Genomic DNA, 24042 nt, shown 5'->3' with positions numbered 1-24042 from the left:
TAAAAAGCTACTATAGTATAGTAGCTCTAGGATCGTTCACTGGGAATGGTTAACAAGCAATCAAGGATACCAATTCCAAGTGAATTGGTCTTGTTTCATTTCAAGGTTAGCTTAAGAAATAAAACACAAACTTTGATGGGTAAAGATTTAGACTTAAACTAACTATCTTAACAGAAGTTTGGAATAATTTAGGAAGAAAAGCATTCCTTGGAGATTTAGGTTCACTGGGGTGGTTCCTCATGCAAAAGACACGGCTCTGGTCAGTTGGTTCATTTCCTCGCATTAGAGATTCAACATATAGTTAATTCTCTAACCGGTGATGTACAGAGACTCCTTCAATTAGATTTCACTTTAATTCTCTCACTGATGCAACTTGCAATGGTTCATGCCTCTCACGAGCACTTACCATTCAAGGTGATCTTTAACCTTGGACTTCCCTTCACAAACTCGCAAGAGATAACTAATGGATGTCTCCTAGGAGTCCAAAAGCTTACCAAGTGTTGGTAATTCCAGAAAATCCTACCTTGAAGTCACCTCCCAGAGGCTCGCAAGGGGTAAACTAATGCATTTCCATGGTTGGAAATCACTTGCCTTACCAAGTGTTGGCCCAGGTGACTCCAAGGTGTTTTAAGTTAACTAAAAACATTGAAATCACTAAAGGATTTCACTTCCTCTTCATTACTAGCTAAAACCACAGAGCTTTGCATTCTTGCACTTGGAACCTTCCCCGGCAACCTTAGCTCCAAGGAATTGGAGGTTTAGTTACTCATTCTCTGGGGAAAACTCCTCAAAGAATTCATAACTTAGAAATAAAATGAAAATACAAAGTGAAAAGGTAAGGCAGTAGAAAGAAAAGACCTTTACTTGCTTACCAAACGTTTTCAGAAGGAACTCCTCTCTGAGAACAGGCTCTTGAGAGGTATATATATCAACATAATATAAAACTAATTGTTACATAGATATTTGGTCTTTTTACTAACTTAAAAACTAAGGAATCATGTAATTGGTGGTTTACAAGGAGTATTTTGGGATTTAGACAACAAAAATATAATGGAAAATATCTCCTAATGTCGGTAGCAAGCTTCGGGAGGCTTCAGGAACCATTTCGCAGGGGAAAATCTCGTAGACACCCAAGAGGGCTGCGAAATATTTTCGCAACACCAAGCCATCTTCACTAGGCTGCGAAGTTGGCTTCCACTTTGAGGTTCCCAGCTCCCTTCTCGCGGCATGGTTCGTGAATCGTCAGAAGGAGAAACACCTTACTATACAAAAGTGCTGCGAAATTCTCGCAACAAAAGGCTGATTCCGCAACACTTTAGAGTGATTGACTTGTAATGGATGCAACTTCTTCGTTTCAACTCCGAATCACGTACCGTTTGAAGCATTGGATTGTTGACTTCCTGAGCTTTGAAATGGTATATAGCATGCATCATTTGGACTTCAGAAAGTGCTCCAAAAGTGGCTGCTACGACTGTCATCAAGAATAGGCTTCATGGCAGATTCTCTTTGCTTTTTCTCCTTGCAATCTGGATTCACTCTTGGCAAATGACTTCTCAACTTTGCCCAAGATTCCTCAAAGCTCTCCTCAGATTTGACTTGCTTTGGTGATCAAAATACTAACAAAAACACCAAAACTTACACAAAGTGATCAAAATTGCTTTAAAGGATCCTTAACATGCCAATTGAGTTAAAAGGCCTAAACTACTACTCAAAAGTGTTTAAAAGGATTAATTATAGGCTATCAAATAGCACTTTTTGAGTAGTAATCAGGGGTGTGCCCCGATAACTTGTCCAGACATCCTTTGTGCAGGGAAGAAGCTCGCTCAATCTCCTGTAGCTGATCAGAGGCTCTTAGTGACACAACAAAGGGAGGGTTTGACTCTAGTTGACCGCATGTCAACAAATTGTACATTTTCCATTAAACTCAATAAGAACAACTATATTTTTATGCCGTACACAAATGGAAAATGTATTGTTTGCTAATGGTTTTGAAAACCGCATTGATGGTTTAAAGACATGTACTCTGAAATAAACGAACTCTAGTGATATAAACCCAAATTTCATCTTGTTGAGTTGTTTTGACTGATTGATTTTGAGTTGGATCTACTCCACTCTTACTCCCGAAATTATTGGACAAATCATCGGATATTGGACCTCACTTGTAGCATGGACTGCATTAGAAAATATCTTCTCAGTTTCATCAAAAGCTTGAGTAATGCAACTTCGATTAGAATTTCAAACAATAAGAAAGGGTTCTTTATCAATGACGGAATACATTATGAAGATAAAGAATATATTTGATAGCCTAGCTGCCATTGGAGAGCCTATGACAGAAAGAAATCAGATTCTTTAGCTACTTGGAGGCCTTGGATCTGATTATGACTCCATAGTAACCTCCCTAACAACACGTGAAGATGACATTTCTCTTCACTTGATTTATAGCATTCCTCCAACTCATGAACAACAACTGTGCTTCCAGAACACAATACCTAAAATTGATCTCACTGCTGCAAATATGGCAACTACTCACCATAGAAATAACAACAATGGAAGAAACAATAACATAACTTGTTTTTCTCAAAATAAGAATGGTTTTGGACAAAGGCTAAGGAGACATCCACCTAATGGCCGTGGTAAAGGGAATCCCAACACTCCCACTGATCGTCTTCAATGCTAGTTGTGTGGGAAATATGGTCATACCATGATCAGGTGCTATCACAGATTTGATATTAATTTCCAAGGTTATCACACCATAGATGATCCTTTTGTGGCAAATAAATATGAGCTTGGAATCACTCATCGATGGTCCAAGGAATATATAGACCATGATTTTTAAAGTTTATTTAAACAAATAATTCACTTTTAATTTTCATATTTGTGTGTGTGTGTGTTTTTCCAAATCAAGTAAATCACCAATTTATATATATAACTTTGTAAAGTATTTTCATTTTGTAAGAAGATGTTTCATTTTAGATATTTTAAAACTTATAAAAAAAATTTAATCTTAATTAATAAGCTTTTATTTTTATTTATCTCATATTCTTTTTATTTATTATTTTCATCTATCTTTCATCTCACTCAAAATAAAAGAGGTATTGGATGAAATTTCAATTATAAGAGTTAAATATATTTAAACAAAGTCTTAAGAAAAACAAATGAAATTAACCTATTTTTTAAATATGGTATCCAAATAATTTTTATGTTCTTCTAAATAACCTTAACTATACTCATTACTTTGGCCATCAAAACATCTCCATAAAGTATCAAGATTAGAATACATTGATGGAATAACAAAAATGCTCTTATTTTAAAACTATGTTTGGTTGTCATAAAATTTAAGGGAAAATATGATAAAAGGAAAATAAAAAAGACAAATTGAAAAAATGAAAAAATGAAAAAAACCAGCCACTAGGAATATGTTCTACTAAAAAGAGAAAAAACCAGGCGAAATTTCAATTATGGATGTGATGGCTTCAAAGCTTGAAATTATTTTACTGATTGAGAAAAGGGAAATCTTCTAGAACCGAGCCTGACATTCTCTAGGTGGCTGAGCATGCGTTGGCGGAAATTATTACAACTCCATCATTACAGATGCAACTGCTAAAGAAAAAGATAGTCACACCTTTTATTTATGCATGTAGAATGAGAGCATTTCAAAATTTTAATATCCAGGATGATATGCAGAAAGCAAAAATTGGAGGATTCAGTACTTTAAGTACACTTGGCATGACGAATAGGGTGATGTGGTTGGTCATTCATGCACAAACATGTTACGACTTCTTTTTTTTTTTCTTTTTTCTTTTTTCTTTTTTCTTTTTAATCTTAAACTTATCCATAAGTCATTTATTTTATTATAAATTTGGTCTCCTAAAAATAAAGTACAATGAATATCTCGCTTCAGCATCTTCCATACTAATAGTATACTTATTAAAAATTAAACTAAAAAATTAAAATAAAATAAAATGTTAATAAGGGTTTCAAATCTCAAAATTACATGTCTGAAATAGACTCTAATTATAAATTTAGTTATAAATATATTATTTTCGTTAAAATAAATTTGTTTGGAATTGTTTATACATTTAATAATTTAAACCACCATCAACTCATTCAATAATTATTAATAATAATAATAATAATAAAGAAATACCCTTTGTACAAATTTATGAAATTTTTTCTCAATTTTTATTATTCTTGGTATTTTTGTGCGTGAGATCAATTAATTAGACTTGATTAATAACCTTTAACTAAGCTCTATTTTGTGATGTAATGGATTTTTTTTATCCATTTCTCAAATATATAATTAAACTGATGACTATTTAGAAAAATATATATTTTAGGGAGAAAATTAGCTTAATTAGCTTCAATATGTTGCCAAATTAGTGTATGAATACTAATTTAATTATAGAGATTTTTTGCTTACCATTCTCTAAGTTCCCAATTAGCAATTGATTCTTGTTTGAAGGAAAGAGCGAAGACAAAGAAGTAAAGAATCAATAATTATTTTCGAGACTTTGGGTTTGGTTCAATGTATGGAATTTTTGGGATTTGGCACGTGAATCATGTGCTAAATATTGAAAATAATAATAATAGTAATAATAATTATTATTATTATTGTGATGCACAATTTTTACTATTTTAAAGCATTCCAAAAGTTCAAAATTTATTTTTGAAGGAATTAAAAATTTAAAATATTAAAATTTTTGTTAAACTATTTAAAAATTAAAAGTTTTTTCCATTTCAAACATAATTAATATTAAAGTGATTTCTCTCTCTGCATACAAAGTTACCTCAAAAGACATGGATGCATGCCAGCTAATAATTGAAACCCTTCTGTCCCCTTTCTTTAAATTTGATCTAGAAAGAAAGGAATGAATGAGGAAAAGGAAGAGGTAGGAGTGAGGAATGAGAAGGTGAAGAAGGGAAAAGGTGAGGGAGTACTTAAGATTTCCGAGGACAAATAAAAGAGAGGAGGAAGATGTCCGCAATAGATAACCATTAATCTACAATGCGACTTTAAAAAGGTTTCATCTCTTTTATCAATTTTGTGACTTAACATCCCTAGTTTAAAAAAATAGTAATTAGTCATCAATCATAAAAATTGGGTGGCTCACTAATACAACTTTATCACCCATCATCATAAGTAGACATTATTGTCTTGCATTGATTTTCCCTATTTATATGCCTTTTTCCTTTTTACTCAAGCGCTTCAATCTCTCTCTTTACTCTTGCTATTGTGCTATACTAGATAATCGCTCTTTTTTAATTCTTTCTTTCTTTTTTGGCTATTGTGCTATAATAGATTAGCCCTCTCTCTCTTCCCCATTTATATGATTTTTTCTTCTTTACTCAAGCGCTTCAATCGCTCTCTTTTTTGTGTTATAGTAGATTAGCCTCTCTCTCTCTCTCTCTCTCTCTCTCTCTCTCTGAGGATGGAATACACTGAGAAAACTACAAAACCACTTAAAGTTTTCAATAGTATTCATTTATTCTCCTCCTCCTCCTCCTCATCATCATCATCTTCTTCTTCTTCTTCAAGGTCGTCTTCTTTTCCAGCTGCCAGCCAAGGTCCTTGTGCTGCCTGTAAAGTCCTTCGTCGCCGATGCACCGAGAGTTGTATTTTAGCCCCATATTTTCCATCAACTAAACCATTCCAGTTCATCACTGCTCATAAAGTCTTTGGAGCCAGCAACATAATCAAGTGGTTGAAGGTAATCCCATCATATTTTTCTATTTCAAACTATTTATATATATATATAAACAAATGAGAGAAATTTTCAAGATGATTGGTTTGGAAAGGAGAGAATCAAAGGAAATTAGCTTTATTTTTTTCAATATCTTTTAAATATAAGAGTACATATAAATTTACTGATTTGCACGTCTTTCACACTCTAACCCACCCAAAACTTAATTTACCCTAATTTTCCCCTTTCTCCATTCATCTTAATGTCTATTAATTCATCTTCATATATATTCAAGAAGTAAAGAGGGTGAGAAACGAGAAAATAAAAAATAACAAAAAGAGATGAAGTGGGGAGGAAATGGAGGTGAAAAGAACGGATGGAGATTAGAGTTGGGGTTCAGGGTTTTGACTAGTTTGGAGTACTCAAGAAAATGAGGGCATGCAGGTAATTTCACATGAACTTTTATGTCTAAAAAATTACAATAAATTAAAGGGTATTAGGATGGGCAAAGAGCAGAACTAGAAGGCATTCTTCCTTGAAGTTCAGCTACTCACCCATTAATTAATTACTATATGCTTTTGCAATATTCTAACTATCCAGCAGACACTCATAAGCTATTATCTTATGTTAGATTTGTAACAATTATTACATATATTATTAGATTGTAACTGTTATTACAATATTCTAACTGTGATTACAAATCATTCTTATGTAGGAAGTTCCAGAGACCAATAGAGCAGATGCTGTGAGCAGCATGGTCTATGAAGCAAATGCCAGAATTCTTGATCCAGTCTACGGGTGTGCTGGTGCGATTAGCAAGCTTCAGAAACAACTTGAAGAAGTGCAAGCAGAATTAGCCATGACGCAAGCTGAACTCCTTTTCATGCGATGCCAACAACAGCAACTAGATGATAATGCAAAGTTCCATAGAAATTCAGGCTCGGCCAATTGGGAATGAAGAAGTCTTGGTAAAAATTCCAAATTAGTTTTGAATGTCAAAGTGATGTATGCTTGATCGATAATAAAGAAGAAATACTTGGGCATTGCGGAATAAAGTTTGGTCAGAGTGGAAATGAGAGAAATGCTAGCTAGCAACCCGATTCTAGGTGGCATTTCATGTGTCTCAACTCAACGCTTGATTGTATTCTAATATTCTAATGGCTTTCATATACCTATAGTTATTATTTTCAATTCTTTCATTTTGATAGTTTCTTCAATTACATGGATTATACCTATTTGCACAAATACCACGACAATTCCCATTGGTTAATACGTAGAGTCCAATAAGCATATCTTGAGTTGGTATGGAAATGGGACCCAATGACTAGAAACAATAGATTCATATGAGAAACATAAGTAAACGAGCCTTCGATTGAGCCTCCAAAGATGAAGGTACATGTATAACGATTTGATCTCCATCAAAATCTACACTGAATTAGGGATGATAATGAGACAGGTTTTTTCGGATACTCGCCCCACCCCTAATGGGACGTGGTTCAATTTTAAGAAACGAGTTTGGGATTTTTTTTAAAAACCAGGGACAGGTTTGGGTATTGCCCCGTCCCGCCCTGATTATATATAAAATTAATTTTAAAATTAAATTAAATTTAAATTTTAAAATTAATTTAATTTAATTTTTATTTTACTATTTTTAATATATAGATAATAATAAAATATTTTTAATAAAATAAGTTATAAAAATATAATAATTTAATTATTTATAAAAATATATTTATTTTAATGTAATTAAAAATTTTAAAAGTAATTAAAAAATTTAAAAGTAATTTTTTTTAAAAAAAAAAAAAGTTAAACAGGACAGGTATGAGAATTTATAATACTCGCCCCGCCTCGCTCCATTTAATTTTTTAAATGAAACGGGGATGAGAATTGTTTTGAATAAATGGAGCGGGGTTGGGATGGGGGTGACCCGTCTCGAACCTGCCTAGTTGCCATTCCTACACTGAATCCCTTATGAACTAATGGATGTAAACAAATAACACATCCTTCCATCAAAATAGGTTGAGGGTTCTTTTGATAATGATTCTAGAAAGTGCTTTTAACATTTTTAATATTTAAAAATTTTTATCATTAAAATATTAAAAATATTAGAATTTTTAAAATCAATACCAAAAGCACTCTTAATTTTTTTTCGCATGATCCATTGGGAAGAGGTTTACCAAGGTAAAAAAATGCAATCATTAAAAGCACAGCTAAAATGGGACGCAATCATGTGCCAATTACATGGGTGTATTTTTGGGGGTGGAAAATGACTAAAAGTAAATAGGCACCACTCTATTAGTGGTTTGAAAAGAATAAACAAATAAAGATAGAGGTGTCTAATGGGTCGGCTGCTCATTTTGGCCCATGGCCTAGCATGCCAAAAGATTGGGTCAGGTTGGCATGACCCAATTATTGTAGTAGCCCAGATTGGTATGACCCAAGGGAGCGGCCGAGTTGGGCCTAAGGAAACAGCTCATCGTGCCAGCCCACTTGACCATTTTAATTATCACTTTTTACTTTTTATTTTTTACTTTTTCCTTTTATAGTACATGTCAAATGTCTATAATACTTATCTTAACAACTATATAATGGCTAGTTTAGGGGGTAAAAAAAAATCAATAGCTATTTTTACTTTTTTTTTTAATGTCAAATGTTTATATTACCCTTCCAAAAAACTATATAGCGCATAGTTTAAAGAATAAATAAGTAAATCACTCACTATTAATATTTTTTGTGTCAAATATTTATAATATCTCAACAACTATATAACAACTAGTTTTAGGGGTAAATAAGTAAATGACTCACCAATAATTCTCTATAAATACCCTTCATTTTAATTCTTTCTCACACAATTCTTTATTCTCTATCTTTATATTGTTTACAATTCTCTCTAATTTCTCTTTCCACAATTCTCTAAGTTGAAATTCTCTACAAGTGCTAAAGATATCAACTAACTCTACAAGTGGTCATCATAAAAAAGTTGAGGTATTTATATTTAGTTATTTCATTTATTTATTTTAATTCTATATATTTCATTTAATTGTTCTCTTCCTTTTACCTTTTTTTTCCCCTCTAAAATTAAAAATGGATCCTTATCACCTAGATGTTGAAAACCTTGACTTTGGTATTGATGCATGTAATGAATTTAATCATTTTGAAGATGACGAGACCCCCACCTCTTCTAGTGTTCCTCCCTCTAACCTTCCCCAACCCAATCCCATAGGCAAAAGACCTAGGGCTAGTAGATGCACATCTATAGTATGAAATCATTTCACTATAATAAATAGATAAAATATAAGAGGAGAGGTAGAAAATCTAGCAAAATGTAAATATTGTTAAAAAAAAAAAAAAACATATAGTTGCAAAACTAGTGGTGGCATAGGTCATGCATGACCTTAGAAGACATGTCAAACAATATACCAAAAAAAATGGTGCATTAGACCCTAGACAATCCCATATAAGTCAAAACGAAATAAGATCTAGTACATCTTCAATGTCCTCCTTTATATACAATCAACAATTCTTAAGAGAAGGGTTAGTTGGAATGGTAGTTAGTATGAGGATTCCATTGAAATTTGGAGAAGATCCTAGATTTGTACATTTCATGCACAAGTATGCTCAACCAGCCTATCATAGAATTCTTAAGACTGCTTCTTGTAATGATGTAATTAAATATTATAAAAATGAAAAACAATTAATAATTGAAGAATTTAAAAATCATAATGGTATTGTATCTGTGACCTCAGATATATGGACTAATCAAAGTAATGAACCTTTTACATGTGTGACATCACATTATACAGATTCAAATTGGAAATTACAAAAGAAAATATTAGGTTTTTGTAAAATATTTCATCCTCGTGATGAGCCTGCCATATATGATTCTTTGACAAGTGTTGTAAGAGAATATAACATACAAAGCCAAATTTTTAATATTACCTTTGATAATGTTTCAAATAATAAAAGTGTCATGAATTTATTTGTAAGAACAAACAGAGAAGATCCACTAAGTGAAATATTTCATGTAAGATGTGTTTGTCATATAATTAATTTAATAGTACAAGATGGTTTAAAATTAATATCACTCTCATTACAGGCTATCTGATCTACTATACTCTTTCTTGATTCATCTAACAAATTATAAGAATTTTATACTTGATGTCAATCAATAAGTTTCAAGAAGAAAAAATTCCATCATGATATCAGTCATTATTGAAATTCTACCTACCTAATGTTAAATCTTGTATAGGGTATCATAACATACTATTAGATTATGTCAATAGTAAGACATGTGAAATTGTAATAACTTCATATTATTGGGAGAAAGGTTTTTCTTTTTTAAAATTCTTGAAGGTTTTTTATGATACTACTAACATGTGTTATGTTGTATATACTCCTACATCTTGTGTACACTTAGATGTATTTGCAACATAAGCAATGTGTTTCAACAATATATGGAACATCCCATTTTTAGTGAAATATGTGTACAAATGGATTTTTTGTTTTTTTTTTTTAAATATTGGAAGACTATTCCACCACTTTATTGTTTAGCTGCTTGTATGGATTCAAGGGTTAAGGTTGAAGGTGTAGAAAACATTTTAAATTTCATAGCTATTTGTATGAACCAACCATCCGAACTAGAAGGTAAGAAATACGAACAATTGAACAACTTATATAAATATTATGAGAATAAATATGGTAGTGTCTCTTCAAGAACTATAACTCCATCTACATTTGGAAATGATCCATTCTTTATACAATTAGTTAAGGGAAAATGACAAATTGGTCCTTCAAGTAGGTGTGATATTTCAAAATATTTAGATACTGGTTATTGTTCATACCTATCCCCCAATGAAGTACAAAATTTTGATATTATGAAGTAGTGAAAATCTCATGAATCCACTTTTTCTGTGTTATCTAAAATGACACGTGATCTACTAACCCCACTAGTGTCTATTGTGGCATCAGAATCTGTTTTTTCTATAATTGCAAATATAATAGGAGACATGAGGACAACTCTTACAATAGGGATGCTAGAAGCTTTAATATGTTTGAAGGATTGGGAAGATGAATGCATGAGACTTCAAACTTTAGAAGATGAACTTAAAGAAGACTTTGAGAAATTGGATTTCAATACAAACAATGATGTTCAAGAGATTGATGATGATTGAAGATGAAAAAAGAAGAATGAAGATTGAATAAGACAAAAGTGAATATGATAATTGAAGAATTATATGTTGTTTGTTTCTTTTAAATCTATTAAATGTAGCTAATCTTTAAAAGTTGAGTAATGCATATGATTGATGGTTGGGTGGGTGCCAACCTAGTTGGGATGTGCTCAAACTATAGTGATGCAATTCTCACATTTTTTTTCTCCTTATTTTTTCATGTAATTTGTTGAAATATTGAATTAAAGAATTATTTTTTTTAATATTTCATTTCTTTTTATATTCCATTATTTTAAATTTATTGTTATTTTGACAAAAAAACAAAAACAAAAACAAAAATCAAAGAACAAATTCAAAGATAATTTTTTTTTTACTCTTTTTAAAAACAAAAAACTAACATTTCTATAAATTTTATAGTTACAAACTTGATAAATGTAAATATAAAAAATAAAAAGTATAATTATTAGAGGTGTTTAAAGTAACAATAAGAAATTTTATTTAATAATGAAAAAACTTAAGACAAACTAACTTAAAAAATTAAATTAAAATTTTTAACAAATTGAGTAGCCCATGGGCCATGACCCGTTGACACAACACGACCCACAACATGGCACGACATGATTAGCCTGCGAGTTTATGTGTTATGTCAGGCCACCTATTTGGCTTGCATGGGCTGGCCCTAGTAGACACAATTTTTAAGTGGGTCATGCTGGCTCAACACGTTGGCCGATAATGGCTTGTCAACATCGGGCAGTGTCGGGCCATTGGACACCTCTAAATAAAGAAATGATGAAGGGTTACTAACTTGTAGAATTATAATGCCCATAAAACATTGGAAATGATCCAATGTCACCACCCATTCAACATTCACAATACAACTCTGTTGAAGTAACCAATGATATTACATTTCCCATTTAACAAAAATTTCTACAATAAATTAAGTTCCTAGATAATATAATTTCCTATTCACAATTCTATATTTACTTATTAACATGAAATAATAATGTATTTCAAATTAAACATCAATACCATAAAAACGTGACGTAGCTCATCTTGAAAAAGTTGTGAACAAATTTGTATAAGGTCAATTAATGAAAGTAGCACCAATCAGAACTTGGTATGGAAAGGAAACTATGAAGCCATATTTGTAAAGTGTCTTACTCATGTCGTGAGTATGGTTAATTAGTTATCCTATAAGCAACTTCTTAATGGGTTAAAATTGGCTCGATTGTATATTGAAATACAACAAAACAGTCATTGAAAAGGAATATGATACTTAATTGCAATGTCTAAATAATTTATTTATATGAATAAAATTGAACCATTTTTAACATAGTTGGACATAAATAATAATGCCACTTAGATGTAGGATAATGGTTGATATAGGGGGTGGTGACTAGTATTACTAGTAATTAAAATAGTAAAGACATTGTACACTTGTAGGATTATGTGGCGGTATCCCAACACAAGTTGAATTTGACTAGGTAGAATGCTTCGTTTTGCAATTGTTATTGTATTTACCTAAGTGCACGGAAATGCATTTGTGCACACCTTTGCCCCAACTACAAATGTCAATAAAAAAAATATATTATGAAGAAAACCACACACATATAAAATATAAACAACTCACTATTATTATTAATAAAATTAGAAAAGAATGTATGAATTGTACAAATTCAAATTTGAGAACAATATTTATTTTGAAAATGAAAAATAAATTTTAAAAGACTAAAAAATATATTAATTTGATAAATTTTTAAAAATATTTTTTGTGTTATCAATTGAAATGAAGGCAAATTAAAGTAACATTTTTTGAACTAGCTAGTTATTGATTTTCAAAATATCACTTTTATTTGTCATTGTAAACAAGCATAAACCTTCTAAACAATCGAAATGGTAAAATATATTGATCACATCTCCTTCCTTATTGAGATTTTAAATGAGAACATCTATGTTAAAGATTAAAATTATTTGATGAGTGAGAATATCAAATCATATGTCAATAATACAAACCTAAGGAAGAAATAAGTAAAAAGAGCATGATGTAACACATTAAATAGTCTCACCATGTTAATAAGTTAATAGGAACTTCAAGAAGAGGTTTTGTGGGCTAGTATGACCCTACTTAGTCTATGTTGGTCTATATTTATAAGCCTATATTCCAAAAAGCATGTTTCTGTTATCATTCTTTTCTTTAGGTAGGTTGTAACTTTATCCATAATGAAAATGGAAAGTTACATTTGTCACCTTCAAAAACCATAAATGAATATGCTACAAGTGGTCAAATTTTCTCATCTCTCTCTTTCTTATCTTTGACTTTTTAATTAACTTAATACTATTTTCAAGTTTAACATTGAACAATATAAAATTAATAGTAACTTATTTTTATATGAAAACTTATTCATATTAAGAAATCAATCTATATTTCTCTTTTTTGGGAAGGTCACATTTTTCAACTTAAAAAAGCCATAAATGAATATGTTACAAGTGGTCAAATTTTTTATTCTCTCTTTATTATCTTTGACTTTTCCATTAGCTTAATACTATTTTCAAGTTCAACCTATGAATTATATAAAATTAATAGTAGGTTTCATGTTAAGAAACCAATTTATATTTCTCCAAAATTAAATGGATACAGAATATTTCACCTTAAAAAGTGATAAATGAATATGTTATAAGAGGTCAAGTTTTTCTCAATACTCTCTATGGATTAACTATCTTTGACTTTTCAACTAACCTAGTACTATTTTTAACCTATGATTCAACATAAGAATGACATAAAATTATTTGGGAGTATTTTTACATAAAAAAATCATTAATGTTAAGAAACCATTCTATATTTTATATCAAAAATATATTTATTTAGAGAAATTGTCATTCTACAATTTCTGTATTTAAATATACTTATGTAGAGAAGCTAAAGTTTTACATAAGTTATAACATATGATTTGCAAATTACCACCATGCATGATTAATAATTTTTGTTGAAAGAAAATCACATATTGTTGTTGATCTCATTGTAGTTTTTTGGATTAGAACAACTACATTTAAATTGAGGTATAATCAGTGACCAACTAAGCTTGATTTCAATTTCATTGCATAGACTTTGGTGTTGAGGTAAGGTTGATAGTCATGCTTTTTTGAATCAAGGTACATATTGAGAATCAACTAGGTATGATCTCAACTTTATCGTATGCTTTGAGAATAGGTGGAAAGCACTTTCTTAATTTGTAATTTGATTTTTTTTTAATAGGTTTGTGAACATAACTTAGAATTGCAAAGGATGCTTAAGGTTGTAAAAGATCATGCTAAACTTTGGCATCTTTGTTAGCTCTCCACTATCCTTTGAATAAGAGGAGTATAGATAGATAGATAGATACCTTAAATTCAAGTTTGAAATCCTTTTAGATTTATGAATGATTATATTTGAATTTAAAATTTAGTCCCAAAGATTTCAACAATATATCTTCTTTTGATTTTAACATGTGTCACTTGGAGAATAATTTTTAGGAATTTTTTTCATGAATTAATTTGTGATTAAAAGAGAGTATTTTACATTAAAAGAATTTTGACTACAAAAATTTATTTGTGGTAACCTTGTTGCATTAAGTCTATGATTGTTTTTAATCATAAAAAATGAAGTTTATAACAAAAAATAAATAAATAAAGTTTTGTCACAAAATAAAACTAGTGTAAACAAGTTACTTTTCGTCATAAGATACAATTTTGGCATCATGTCACTTTTCGCCATAATATAAATTACTAACAAACAGTCAATTTTTTCTATGAAAAATTTGAGAATCATGGCAAAGGATTACCTTTACTCATAAAATAATAATAATAATAATCATGGCCAAAGAATATTACTTTTTTTGGTGAGAAAAAAATTGTGGTGAAATGTATTTTTTTTTATATGAAGAATGTTCTTTGGAATTTTGAAGTGAGCTCCCTTAGAGTGCATTTGATAGTAATTTTGGAAAGTGTTTTTAGTCATTTTAATATTTGAAAATTTTTCATTTTTAAGTATTAAAAATATAAAAAATACTTATCAAAATCATTGTCAAACACATGGTTAGTCTCATTATTGGCTCTTTGGTTGAGTTGTTTTGTCCTCTCAAACAAATGCAACAACATCATTAGCCCGAAAACATTCATCATGGGTGCATTCTTGGTGTAGGGAGATTGTTCAAGCATTTTTTTAGACCTAAGTTATGTTCTTCGAAAATAAAAGCAGAAAATAATCTAAACAAACATGACCTTATTGTCTTAGCATTTCAAGGTAAAACTCACTAATTATTCTTTTTAAATTTATGAGAGGATTCTAAGAACTTGTTGAAATGGTATATAATATCCTTAATATTACATGCAGTGGATCATGACATATATTCTATCCAATAATATGTATGTGTGTGTATATATATTTATTACACTATGCTAAAGTTTGGTTTGCTAAAGAACACATATTTCATCCTAATATTAATTTAAATTATTTTTTAAATAGAAAATATATCCTTTATTTGTGAAAGAGTCCTAAGGTACCTCAAAGGGACAGATAGTCATGGAATATTTGTCAAGCCTACACTAAGGATGGGTCATGAAGGACCTATATGCAGATACAGATTGGGGGAAGTTACATTGACCTTCAACTTGTGGTTATGTAATTTAATATGGAGGAAACCTTGTAGCTTGGAGATCTAGAAAACAGAAGGCGGTGATCAGATCTAATACCCAGTGAGAGTATAGACGTCTTGCTCAAGCACTAATACAAATTATTTGGAGTTCAGTCATTATTGGAGGTTGGATATGTGCCTACACAAAATCAAACTGCAGATACATACTTACCAAGTCCTTATCAACAAATCATTTCATTTATTTTGAGGACAAGCTTACTGTTCAAAATTTCTCCCAGTTTCCCTTAGGGAAGGTGTTAGCTGGTTAAATGAAAGCTGAGTTCCTAGGCTCTGAAGAATTAATCTTCACTGTAATTTTCTTATGAATTAATATACTCTTAAGCTCTTTGAAGGATTTAGCAGAGCCATTTACTGAAAATCTATCCAAATACTTTGTCTATCCATTGGGGCCACGGATGCAAGCTTTTATCTTTTCAACAAAGTAACTTCACTTTTATTTTTCACTTTGCAATCAGTTGAGTTATTACCAACTTACGTTTTCATGAATAACTGCCGGCCTCACAAACCTCAATGCATGTTTCATCTTCCACACTTGCCTGTAAAATCCTTTTAATTAACCAAATAAACTTCTAAAAGAAATCATTTATGGAAACTATCCTTCAATAGGTTTAGTACAGTATGAATGCTAAGAACTTTAATGCAAGAAACGGTTGGAGAAATATAAGATTTTGATGTATCACAAACTTTGTCGGAAGACCTCATGAATTCAGTTCTCATCAGGAACCTCTCTTAAATTGACAGCTTCACAAGATGACATAGCCCTTTCAGTAGGACAAAATTTCCTGCTGACTATCAGTGTGGCACCACCAATGAACCCATGTGTCTTGAACATGGAAAACTTGAAAAGCCACTGCCCCACTGTTGGAGATGAAAGGTACCAATGAACAGAAGCAGCCACTACTAGATAAACAAACATATATACCCTTGGGAAGGTGGAGAAATTAGCTTCAACAGGTTGCCAAATTATTCTATGAAATATTACTACTAATCTAGTTTTTTCTTGTCCTCATTTTCAAACACATTAATTCCCCTACAGTCATTCCTTGATTTTGTAGAAAAATAACATAAAATAACATTAGATGTTACTATATTTGGTAGCATAGCTAGTACTTTCAAGAATGAACTGGGAAAATTTATCATATATCGGACTAGATTCAGTCTATGTTCATACAGTCGGCAGGAATCTGTAGTTCCATTCAACATAATAAGGACCTTTTGGGATTTGGGACATGGGTCAATTGTGTTGAATTTGGAAAGTGACCTTGATGCTGTTGGGTCTAGAGCCCATACATTGTATGAATTGGTAGTCACAAATTTGGAAAATGAATCGGAACAATGTTTCAAGAAAGAGTCATCATATGTTGTGAAATTATGCCATCTGACCTGGTCTTTGTTTCTTTCTTGTAGCGATAGGGATTCCCAGAAAAGCTCATGTTTTTTCAAAGATAAAGTGTTCCCTGCCTCAAGTGTATAAAACCCCATATGCCATGAAGAAAGGGCCAAGGCTAAGAATTTTATTCCATTTTTTTTCATCTCTCTCTTTGATGATGGAATACACTAACAAAACTAGAAGATCACTTAGAGTTTCCACTCCTTTCTCCTTTTCATCATCATCTTACTCTCCTTCTTTGATGCCTTCTCCTTCTCTTCCAACTGTTGTTCAAGGTCCTTGCGCCGCCTGCAAAGTCCTCCGCCGTCGATGCACAGACACATGCTCTTTAGCTCCATATTTTCCACCAAGTGAGCAGCTCAAATTCGTCATTGCCCATAAAGTCTTTGGAGCTAGCAACATTGTCAAGGCGTTGCAGGTAATCCAACTAAGGTGACTTTTGCTAAAATTGAAAGCTCGCTTGATAACTTTAGATGACTTGATATATATGGATTTTACTGACTTCGTGGACTTAAATAGTTCTTACTTTAATTATTAAGATTGTTCAATAAAATTAACTTCAGATTTTTTTAATTACTAAATTTGACATATTTATCCTGATTAATATTAAGCAATGAACTTTTGAGAAAGAAACAAGGAGGAAGAGATAAGATCGTGGCTGGTAGTTTGATGTGAATTGGGCAACTAGGGCAGGAACTATTTTAAATTCAAAAAGGGTGATTTCTTTTTGCTATCGCTTTAAGTTACTTTCACTCAAAGTAGTATTACTCAGTTATTTTATCAAATTTAATTGATAATTAGATTAAATCATTAATCAAATCATATTAACAAAATTTCAGGAACTTCCTGAGTCCAAAAGAGCAGATGCTGTGAGCAGCATGGTATATGAAGCAAATGTGAGAATTCATGATCCAGTTTATGGTTGTGCTGGTGCAATCAGTAAGCTTCAGAAACAACTTAATGATCTCCAAGCAGAATTGGCCGTGACCCAAGCTGAGCTACTTATCATGCAATGCCAGCAGCAGCAACAAAATGACATCGCAAGCTTCTACGACAGAGATTTAGGTTCGGATTAGCAACCTCATTGTGCATGAAGAGTTGATCTTATTAAGAAAAAAAAATTGCAATTAATTTGTATATCTAAGTGGGTGTGAGACTAATTAATAAAGACAACAGAAGTGGAAAATTCTCAATGAAGATAAGATTAGTTGCTTTCTAGGTTGTCTGTCATATCAATGATTGAGATCTTGGTGGAGAAGATTGAAAAGCAAAAGGAGTAGAGATCAGTGTATCTTTGGACCATGTTCTGTAAATCTTTAATATCTATAACACTTCTTTCGTGTTTGACCAAATTTATATTATTGTTAGTACTGTTTGATGAGTGTCAATTTAGCCATCTTGATTATTTTCTTACAAATATTGCTGATGGAAGCTCCTTTTATTCAGATGCAAGATATGGTTCAATATTTGGAATCTAGTGATTAATCCACATTTTCCTAGCAAAAGGAATAACGATCCATTTCAGTTGTCGGGCTTTCTCGGTCAAGCATTGGCTAATTGCATGCCCTACTTCTTTGAGTGGGGTAACCCTTTTGCGTCCAGGGCGAGATTTGGACCATTTAGCTCCCTTACAAGGGTTGTCTAGGTATTTCAGCGCATGAGACTACTGTCTTACCATTTAACTGACTGACTCGATCTGTTAGTTAATATGACATGCAGTGAAATAATTGATCTAATTTTGAATAAAACCACATTAAGATAGTAAATTTCCTTCACTGCACAATAATTAAAACTAAATTGCTTGGAGCTCATGAATCCTAGTGGTGATCCTTGAACAAAAGGTGGTCCTATTTCATGGTGGTCCTAATTCTTAGTGGTCCTAATTCGTGGTATTCATCGTCATCCTCTTGTGGTATCTTTGACCGATTAATTGAATTTGTGGGACCAATCTTGAAGAGCCAGTCCAAAATTCTAGACTATTTAACATAATGCACACGGAAAAGGAAAACAAAGAGAAGGAAACTTGGAGAAAAGGCTAAAAACAAATAATTCACATAATAGAGAAAAACATTTATATCTTGGCTCCTAGTGACCTTCTCTTTCTTTTCAGTATATGTTGTCATGGCTTCCTAAATGATGCTAAGAATGATGTCAAGAATGTTTTCTTTTTGCAACCTTTAGAAAATCTTGGTGCAATTTCATTTTATTCATTGTTAAATGGTGAAAATTATACCATATGGAGCAGAGCAATGATAAAGGTTCTTAGTGAAAAGAACTAGTCTAGATTTATTAACGGATTAACCAAACCTCTCATCATAAATCCAAATTATGGTTTGTGGAAACAATGTGATGACATGGTTGCCTCATACATCATGAACCTCATCAGCAAAGACCTCGCAGGAGATGTCATTTATGCAGACACAATAAGAGATCTTTGAATTGATTTAGAAGAAAAGTTCTCTCAAATCTATGGACATCATATTTTTAAACTCCAACAAAGAATTAGTTCAATATCACAAGGTCAAGATTCTATTATAACATATTATTAAAAATTGAAGGCTTTATGGGATGAATTAAACCTTCACTCTCTAATTTCATCATGCACATGTGAATCAAATTACATTTTGAAGGCATACAAAGAGATAGATCACACCATGCAAATTCTAATGGGTTTGAATGAGACTTATACGGTTGTATGTGCCATATCTTGCTTATGAATTCAATTCCAACACTGGGTAAGGCTTTTTCTCTATTGTTGCAAGAAGAAAGACAACACGGGATTGTGAGTCCATAATCTCTACAGGATTTTGCTACACTGGCTGCAAAAGGGAATAAATCCTACAAGAAAATTTTCAAAATCAAGTCCTTTAAACAACTTTAAACTTAATTATGATTTTTGTGGAAGGATAGGTCATACCAAAGGAAAATGTAACAAACCATATGGATATCCTCTAGGCTACAAGTTATATAAAGGACCAAATCAATCATCATCTTCTCAAGCATTTGCTAATCAAGCTTTTGATGTTTCATCAACCCCACAAATCTTTCCCTTCATGGCAAAACATTGTCAACAAATTCTGGTCTTGATCAACGCTCAACCAAGATCAAATCTTATATGTAATCCCTCTTCATAGACCAACCTGATAGGTATTGCACTTAACATAAATTTTTCTTCTCATCCAACTTCTTGGATCTTTGATTCCGAAGCTATGAACCATATAGTCTCCTCTTCTTTTCTCTTCTCACATCTCACCCTCCTGTTCAAATACTGTCAATTGACCAAATGAAGTAGAAGCCCCTATTACTCATATTGGTAGTGTCAAGTTAACACCCAACATTATCTTGGATAATGTTCTTTGTGCTCCTAGTTTTCAATTTTAATTTGATTTATATTAGCAAATTGGTCCAAGATACAAATCATCTAATTACTTTTAATGTTAGTCTTGTCTCATATAGGACTGATTCTTGAAGAAGACAATTGAAACATGTAAATCACATGATGGCCTCTTCAATCTTCTTTTTGTTTCTAGTGTATGGCCACAACATTTGACATCTTAGTCATAATCGTCTTGGGTTGTTCTCCAAATATATTTCTGAATTAAATCTTTTTGTTTAATATGAGGTATGTGAAATTTGTCCAATTCCTAAGCAAACTTGCCTCCTTTCCTTTGAGCAATAAAATTTTGTATGAGCCTTTTGATTTAATTCATTTTGATATGTAGGAAAAATACCATTTTGCTTTTTTATCATATATCCATTATTTTCTCACAATTGTGGATGATTTTATGAGATGTAATTGAACTTTTCTTATACAATGTAAAAGTGAGACTCAATCCCTTTTTCAATCCTTTTATTTCTATGTTAGACTCAATTCACTAAAAGAATTAAAATTATTCATTTTGACAATAGATTGGAGTTTGATATGCAAGATTTGTATCAAACCAAATGTATTGTTAACCAAACAAGTGGCGTCAACACTCCACAACAAAATGGAGTTATGGAAAGAAAACATGGACACTTAACTTTGCTTAACCTTTACATTTTTAAACAAGTCTTCCAATTCATTTTTGGGGTAAATGTGTGTTGATAGAAACCTATCTCATAAATTAAACCCTCACTCCTCTACTTTTAGGTAAAATGCCTTATGAATTGCCTTTTGGATTAATCCTCTCTTATTCACATCTGAAATTTTTGGTAGCTTGTGTTATGCTACCAACACAAGTACATCAAAAACAAAATTTGACACTAGGGCATCACTTTGCATTTTTCTTGGCTACCCATATGCCCAAAAGGGATACAAGTTATATGATATGGACATTAAAAGAATTTTTGTTTCTAGAGATGTCCAATTTCATGAGATTGTTTTTCCCTTTACAAAACCCATGCATTTAGCTTTCGACCATATCCCATTGTTGAATAAGATCAACTCATTGATACAATGTTTGATACCATCTAGAAAGATAATAGACATGAAAATAGTGAAGCCATTGATTCACCCTCTTCAACATCACCTGCTATAGATACTTCTTCTTCAAAGACATCCTCCTTGTGACAATAAATTCATTGATCTATACGTGAGTCTTATCCTCCATTTTATCTTAGAGATTATTATTGCAAGATGGCCACTTATGATCCACCTCTCAAAGATCTTCTTCATGTCTTGTAAAGTACCTTTCACCCTTTGAATAAATATTTGTCTTATGATAATTTTTCTTCATCTCATCATTCTTTTATAACATCAAGCTCCTCCATTCTAAAACCAAAATAAATTTCAATAAGCAATGCTTAATGAAAATTGAAGACAAACAATGATAGAAGAAGTTGAAGGATTAGAAGAGAATCAAAAATGGACTCTTACACCTTTGCTTCAAAAAAAAAGGACAATAGGATACAAGTGAGTCCATAAGATTAAGCATAATCCAAATGATAAGATTGAACATTATAAGGCTCACTTAGTAGCCAAGGGCTACAATTAGCAATAAGGAATTGATTACGAAGAGACTTTTACATCAGTTGCTAAGTTCAAAACCATGCGTTGCTTTCTTATGATTGCTACAATTCAAAATTGGCATCTTCACCAACTTGATATATATCAATAATTTTTTTTTATAAAGACTTAGATAAAGAGGTGGAAATACTTGTATTGATCTATTCCCAACCTTGGATCAATAGGTACTTTTAAAAACTTTCCTTGGGGCTTTCTACATCTACAAGTGAAAGCAACATGCATATAAAAACATTTAGATCTAGAAAGATGTGCTTTACCTTATATTTGAATGTTCTCAAATCAATTCCTTTAGTGAAGAAGTGTGATGTGCATGATAAATCTCACAAACCCAATAGTGTAATGCTCGATGGCTTCTTTCAGATCTTATCACGCGAGGGGTAGAATTCTCTAAGAGGTGGCTAAGGTTTCTTTCTCTCTAAAGATTAGAAGACAAGAGAGCCAAAAGTGAAGCACTAAACCTCTAAGAGGGGTTTATATTGTTAGGATAGAGCTTTTTAAAGCATGACATGATATAACAGAAATTCATTATTTATTTAATGATAATCAAGGTTCATTTTTTTCTATTATTATTTCATGCATTATACTCTATGAGCATTTTGGCCTAACATCTCTTGCATTGTACATGACTTGGATGCATTAAGAGTTGAATGAAAAATCCAAGTCATGAGTTCCTTGCAAGTAGATAATTTGTTCATAGTCAGTTTATAAACTTAGGTAATTTATTTAAGGTTGTAGTCCACCAACTCCTAATTGGAGAATGACTAATCTTGACCATCGGGATAAGGATCTCATGGTAAATGCACTAGTGTGTATGGTTACATATTAGACCGAACATATGATAAGTCATGACATAAGGCTATCAATTAGTCATTGTTAGAATTGAGCACCTAAAAGTAAGACATGATGTAACAAAGTTAGACTTATTGTCCATTTGCCATCCTTTTGGTGTATTGACATTGATTTGAGCATTCAACTAATGTCTCTTACATTGTATATGATTTAAGTGCATTAAGAGTTACACAAAAGATACAAGTCATGGGTTCCTTGTAAGTAAATAAATTGTCCATAGTTGGTTCATGGATTTGGGTAATCTAGTATAAACTGTAGTACATCACCTCCTAATTGGAAGGATGACTTATCTTAGCCATCGGGATGAGTTTCTCATGGTGAATGCTCTAGTGTATGTGATGCACACTAGACAGGACCTATGGTGAATCATGATGCAAGGCCATCAAATGTCATGATTCACTAAGCTACTACATGGACTTTCAACCTTGAAAGGATATTGAGCCTATGTTGAAATCAATAGGAGGCTTTAACCTATGGGTGGGACCTTAAAGTGGTCATATATTCCTATGGATTGGGTCACTATTGATGAAGGCTGATGGCAATAGGTATGCTCAATAGAAGCACCATGATATCTCATAGAATTGAGACAATGTCCTCTTGGGTTATCTAAAGGACATGTGATCATGAAATTTGTGGTTATAATAATTCCTTTAGTGAAATTTGACATATGCTCCTTGGAGTTAGAGTATGTCCTTTGATCATATAATAAGTGGGATCTATAACTCAAGGATTTGAGAAGTAATCTTGATAAGTGATAGCATTACCTTGTTAGATTACGAACACTAATTCATGGGGAGTTTGCATCTAGTGGATAGTAGGTCATAGATCCAAGCACTTATGTGTCTCATTATAATATACATAGGGTATTGGGGTACAGTCGACTCTCTGTAGTGAGATGTTGAGTCAATTTCATAATGTGATTGTAAGAGATCCAGTACTCTTATGGGTCTTAGTGGTCCCCACATTGAGCTTATATTCCTTGATGACACAATTTATGAGGGTTTGATGGATTTTTATTTCACTTTTGTGGATAATGGTGTTTTGGTAATTATGCAAGGTTGCATAGAAATAAGTGAGTAGTATCTCTAGACTAGGCTAATTGATTAATTAGGGTCATGTATGGTTAAATAATCAATTAACAACCTTTTTAGTCTAGATTAAGTGACATAAGCCCATGAACTTAAACTCAGTAAGAAGCTTATAAATACCTTTTTAGGTGTTAAGGGTTCCATGTCTTGTCATTTTCTCCATACAG

At 31.9% G+C, this 24042-nt stretch overlaps 2 protein-coding genes across 2 annotated transcripts; both read left to right on the top strand.

Moving 5' to 3' along the window:
- Positions 1-5327: 5327 nt before the first annotated feature.
- Positions 5328-6852, top strand: LOC100256462 (LOB domain-containing protein 1). Its single transcript, XM_010660136.3, has 2 exons — positions 5328-5708; positions 6397-6852. Exons 1-2 carry the CDS (start codon positions 5430-5432, stop codon positions 6637-6639), a joined length of 522 nt encoding a protein of 173 aa, XP_010658438.1. The 5' UTR covers positions 5328-5429; the 3' UTR covers positions 6640-6852.
- Positions 6853-16883: 10031 nt separating this feature from the next.
- On the top strand, positions 16884-18286 carry LOC100251310 (LOB domain-containing protein 1). Its single transcript, XM_002275146.4, has 2 exons — positions 16884-17348; positions 17770-18286. The coding sequence occupies exons 1-2, from the start codon at positions 17028-17030 to the stop codon at positions 18004-18006; spliced, it is 558 nt and encodes a 185-aa protein (XP_002275182.2). The 5' UTR covers positions 16884-17027; the 3' UTR covers positions 18007-18286.
- Positions 18287-24042: the final 5756 nt, after the last annotated feature.

This window comes from Vitis vinifera, chromosome 13 (assembly GCF_030704535.1).
Source record: "Vitis vinifera cultivar Pinot Noir 40024 chromosome 13, ASM3070453v1".
In the NCBI taxonomy this organism is placed as follows: Eukaryota; Viridiplantae; Streptophyta; class Magnoliopsida; order Vitales; family Vitaceae; genus Vitis; species Vitis vinifera.
Note: the sequence above shows the minus strand (reverse complement) of the source record. Positions and strands in the feature narration are given on the sequence as shown.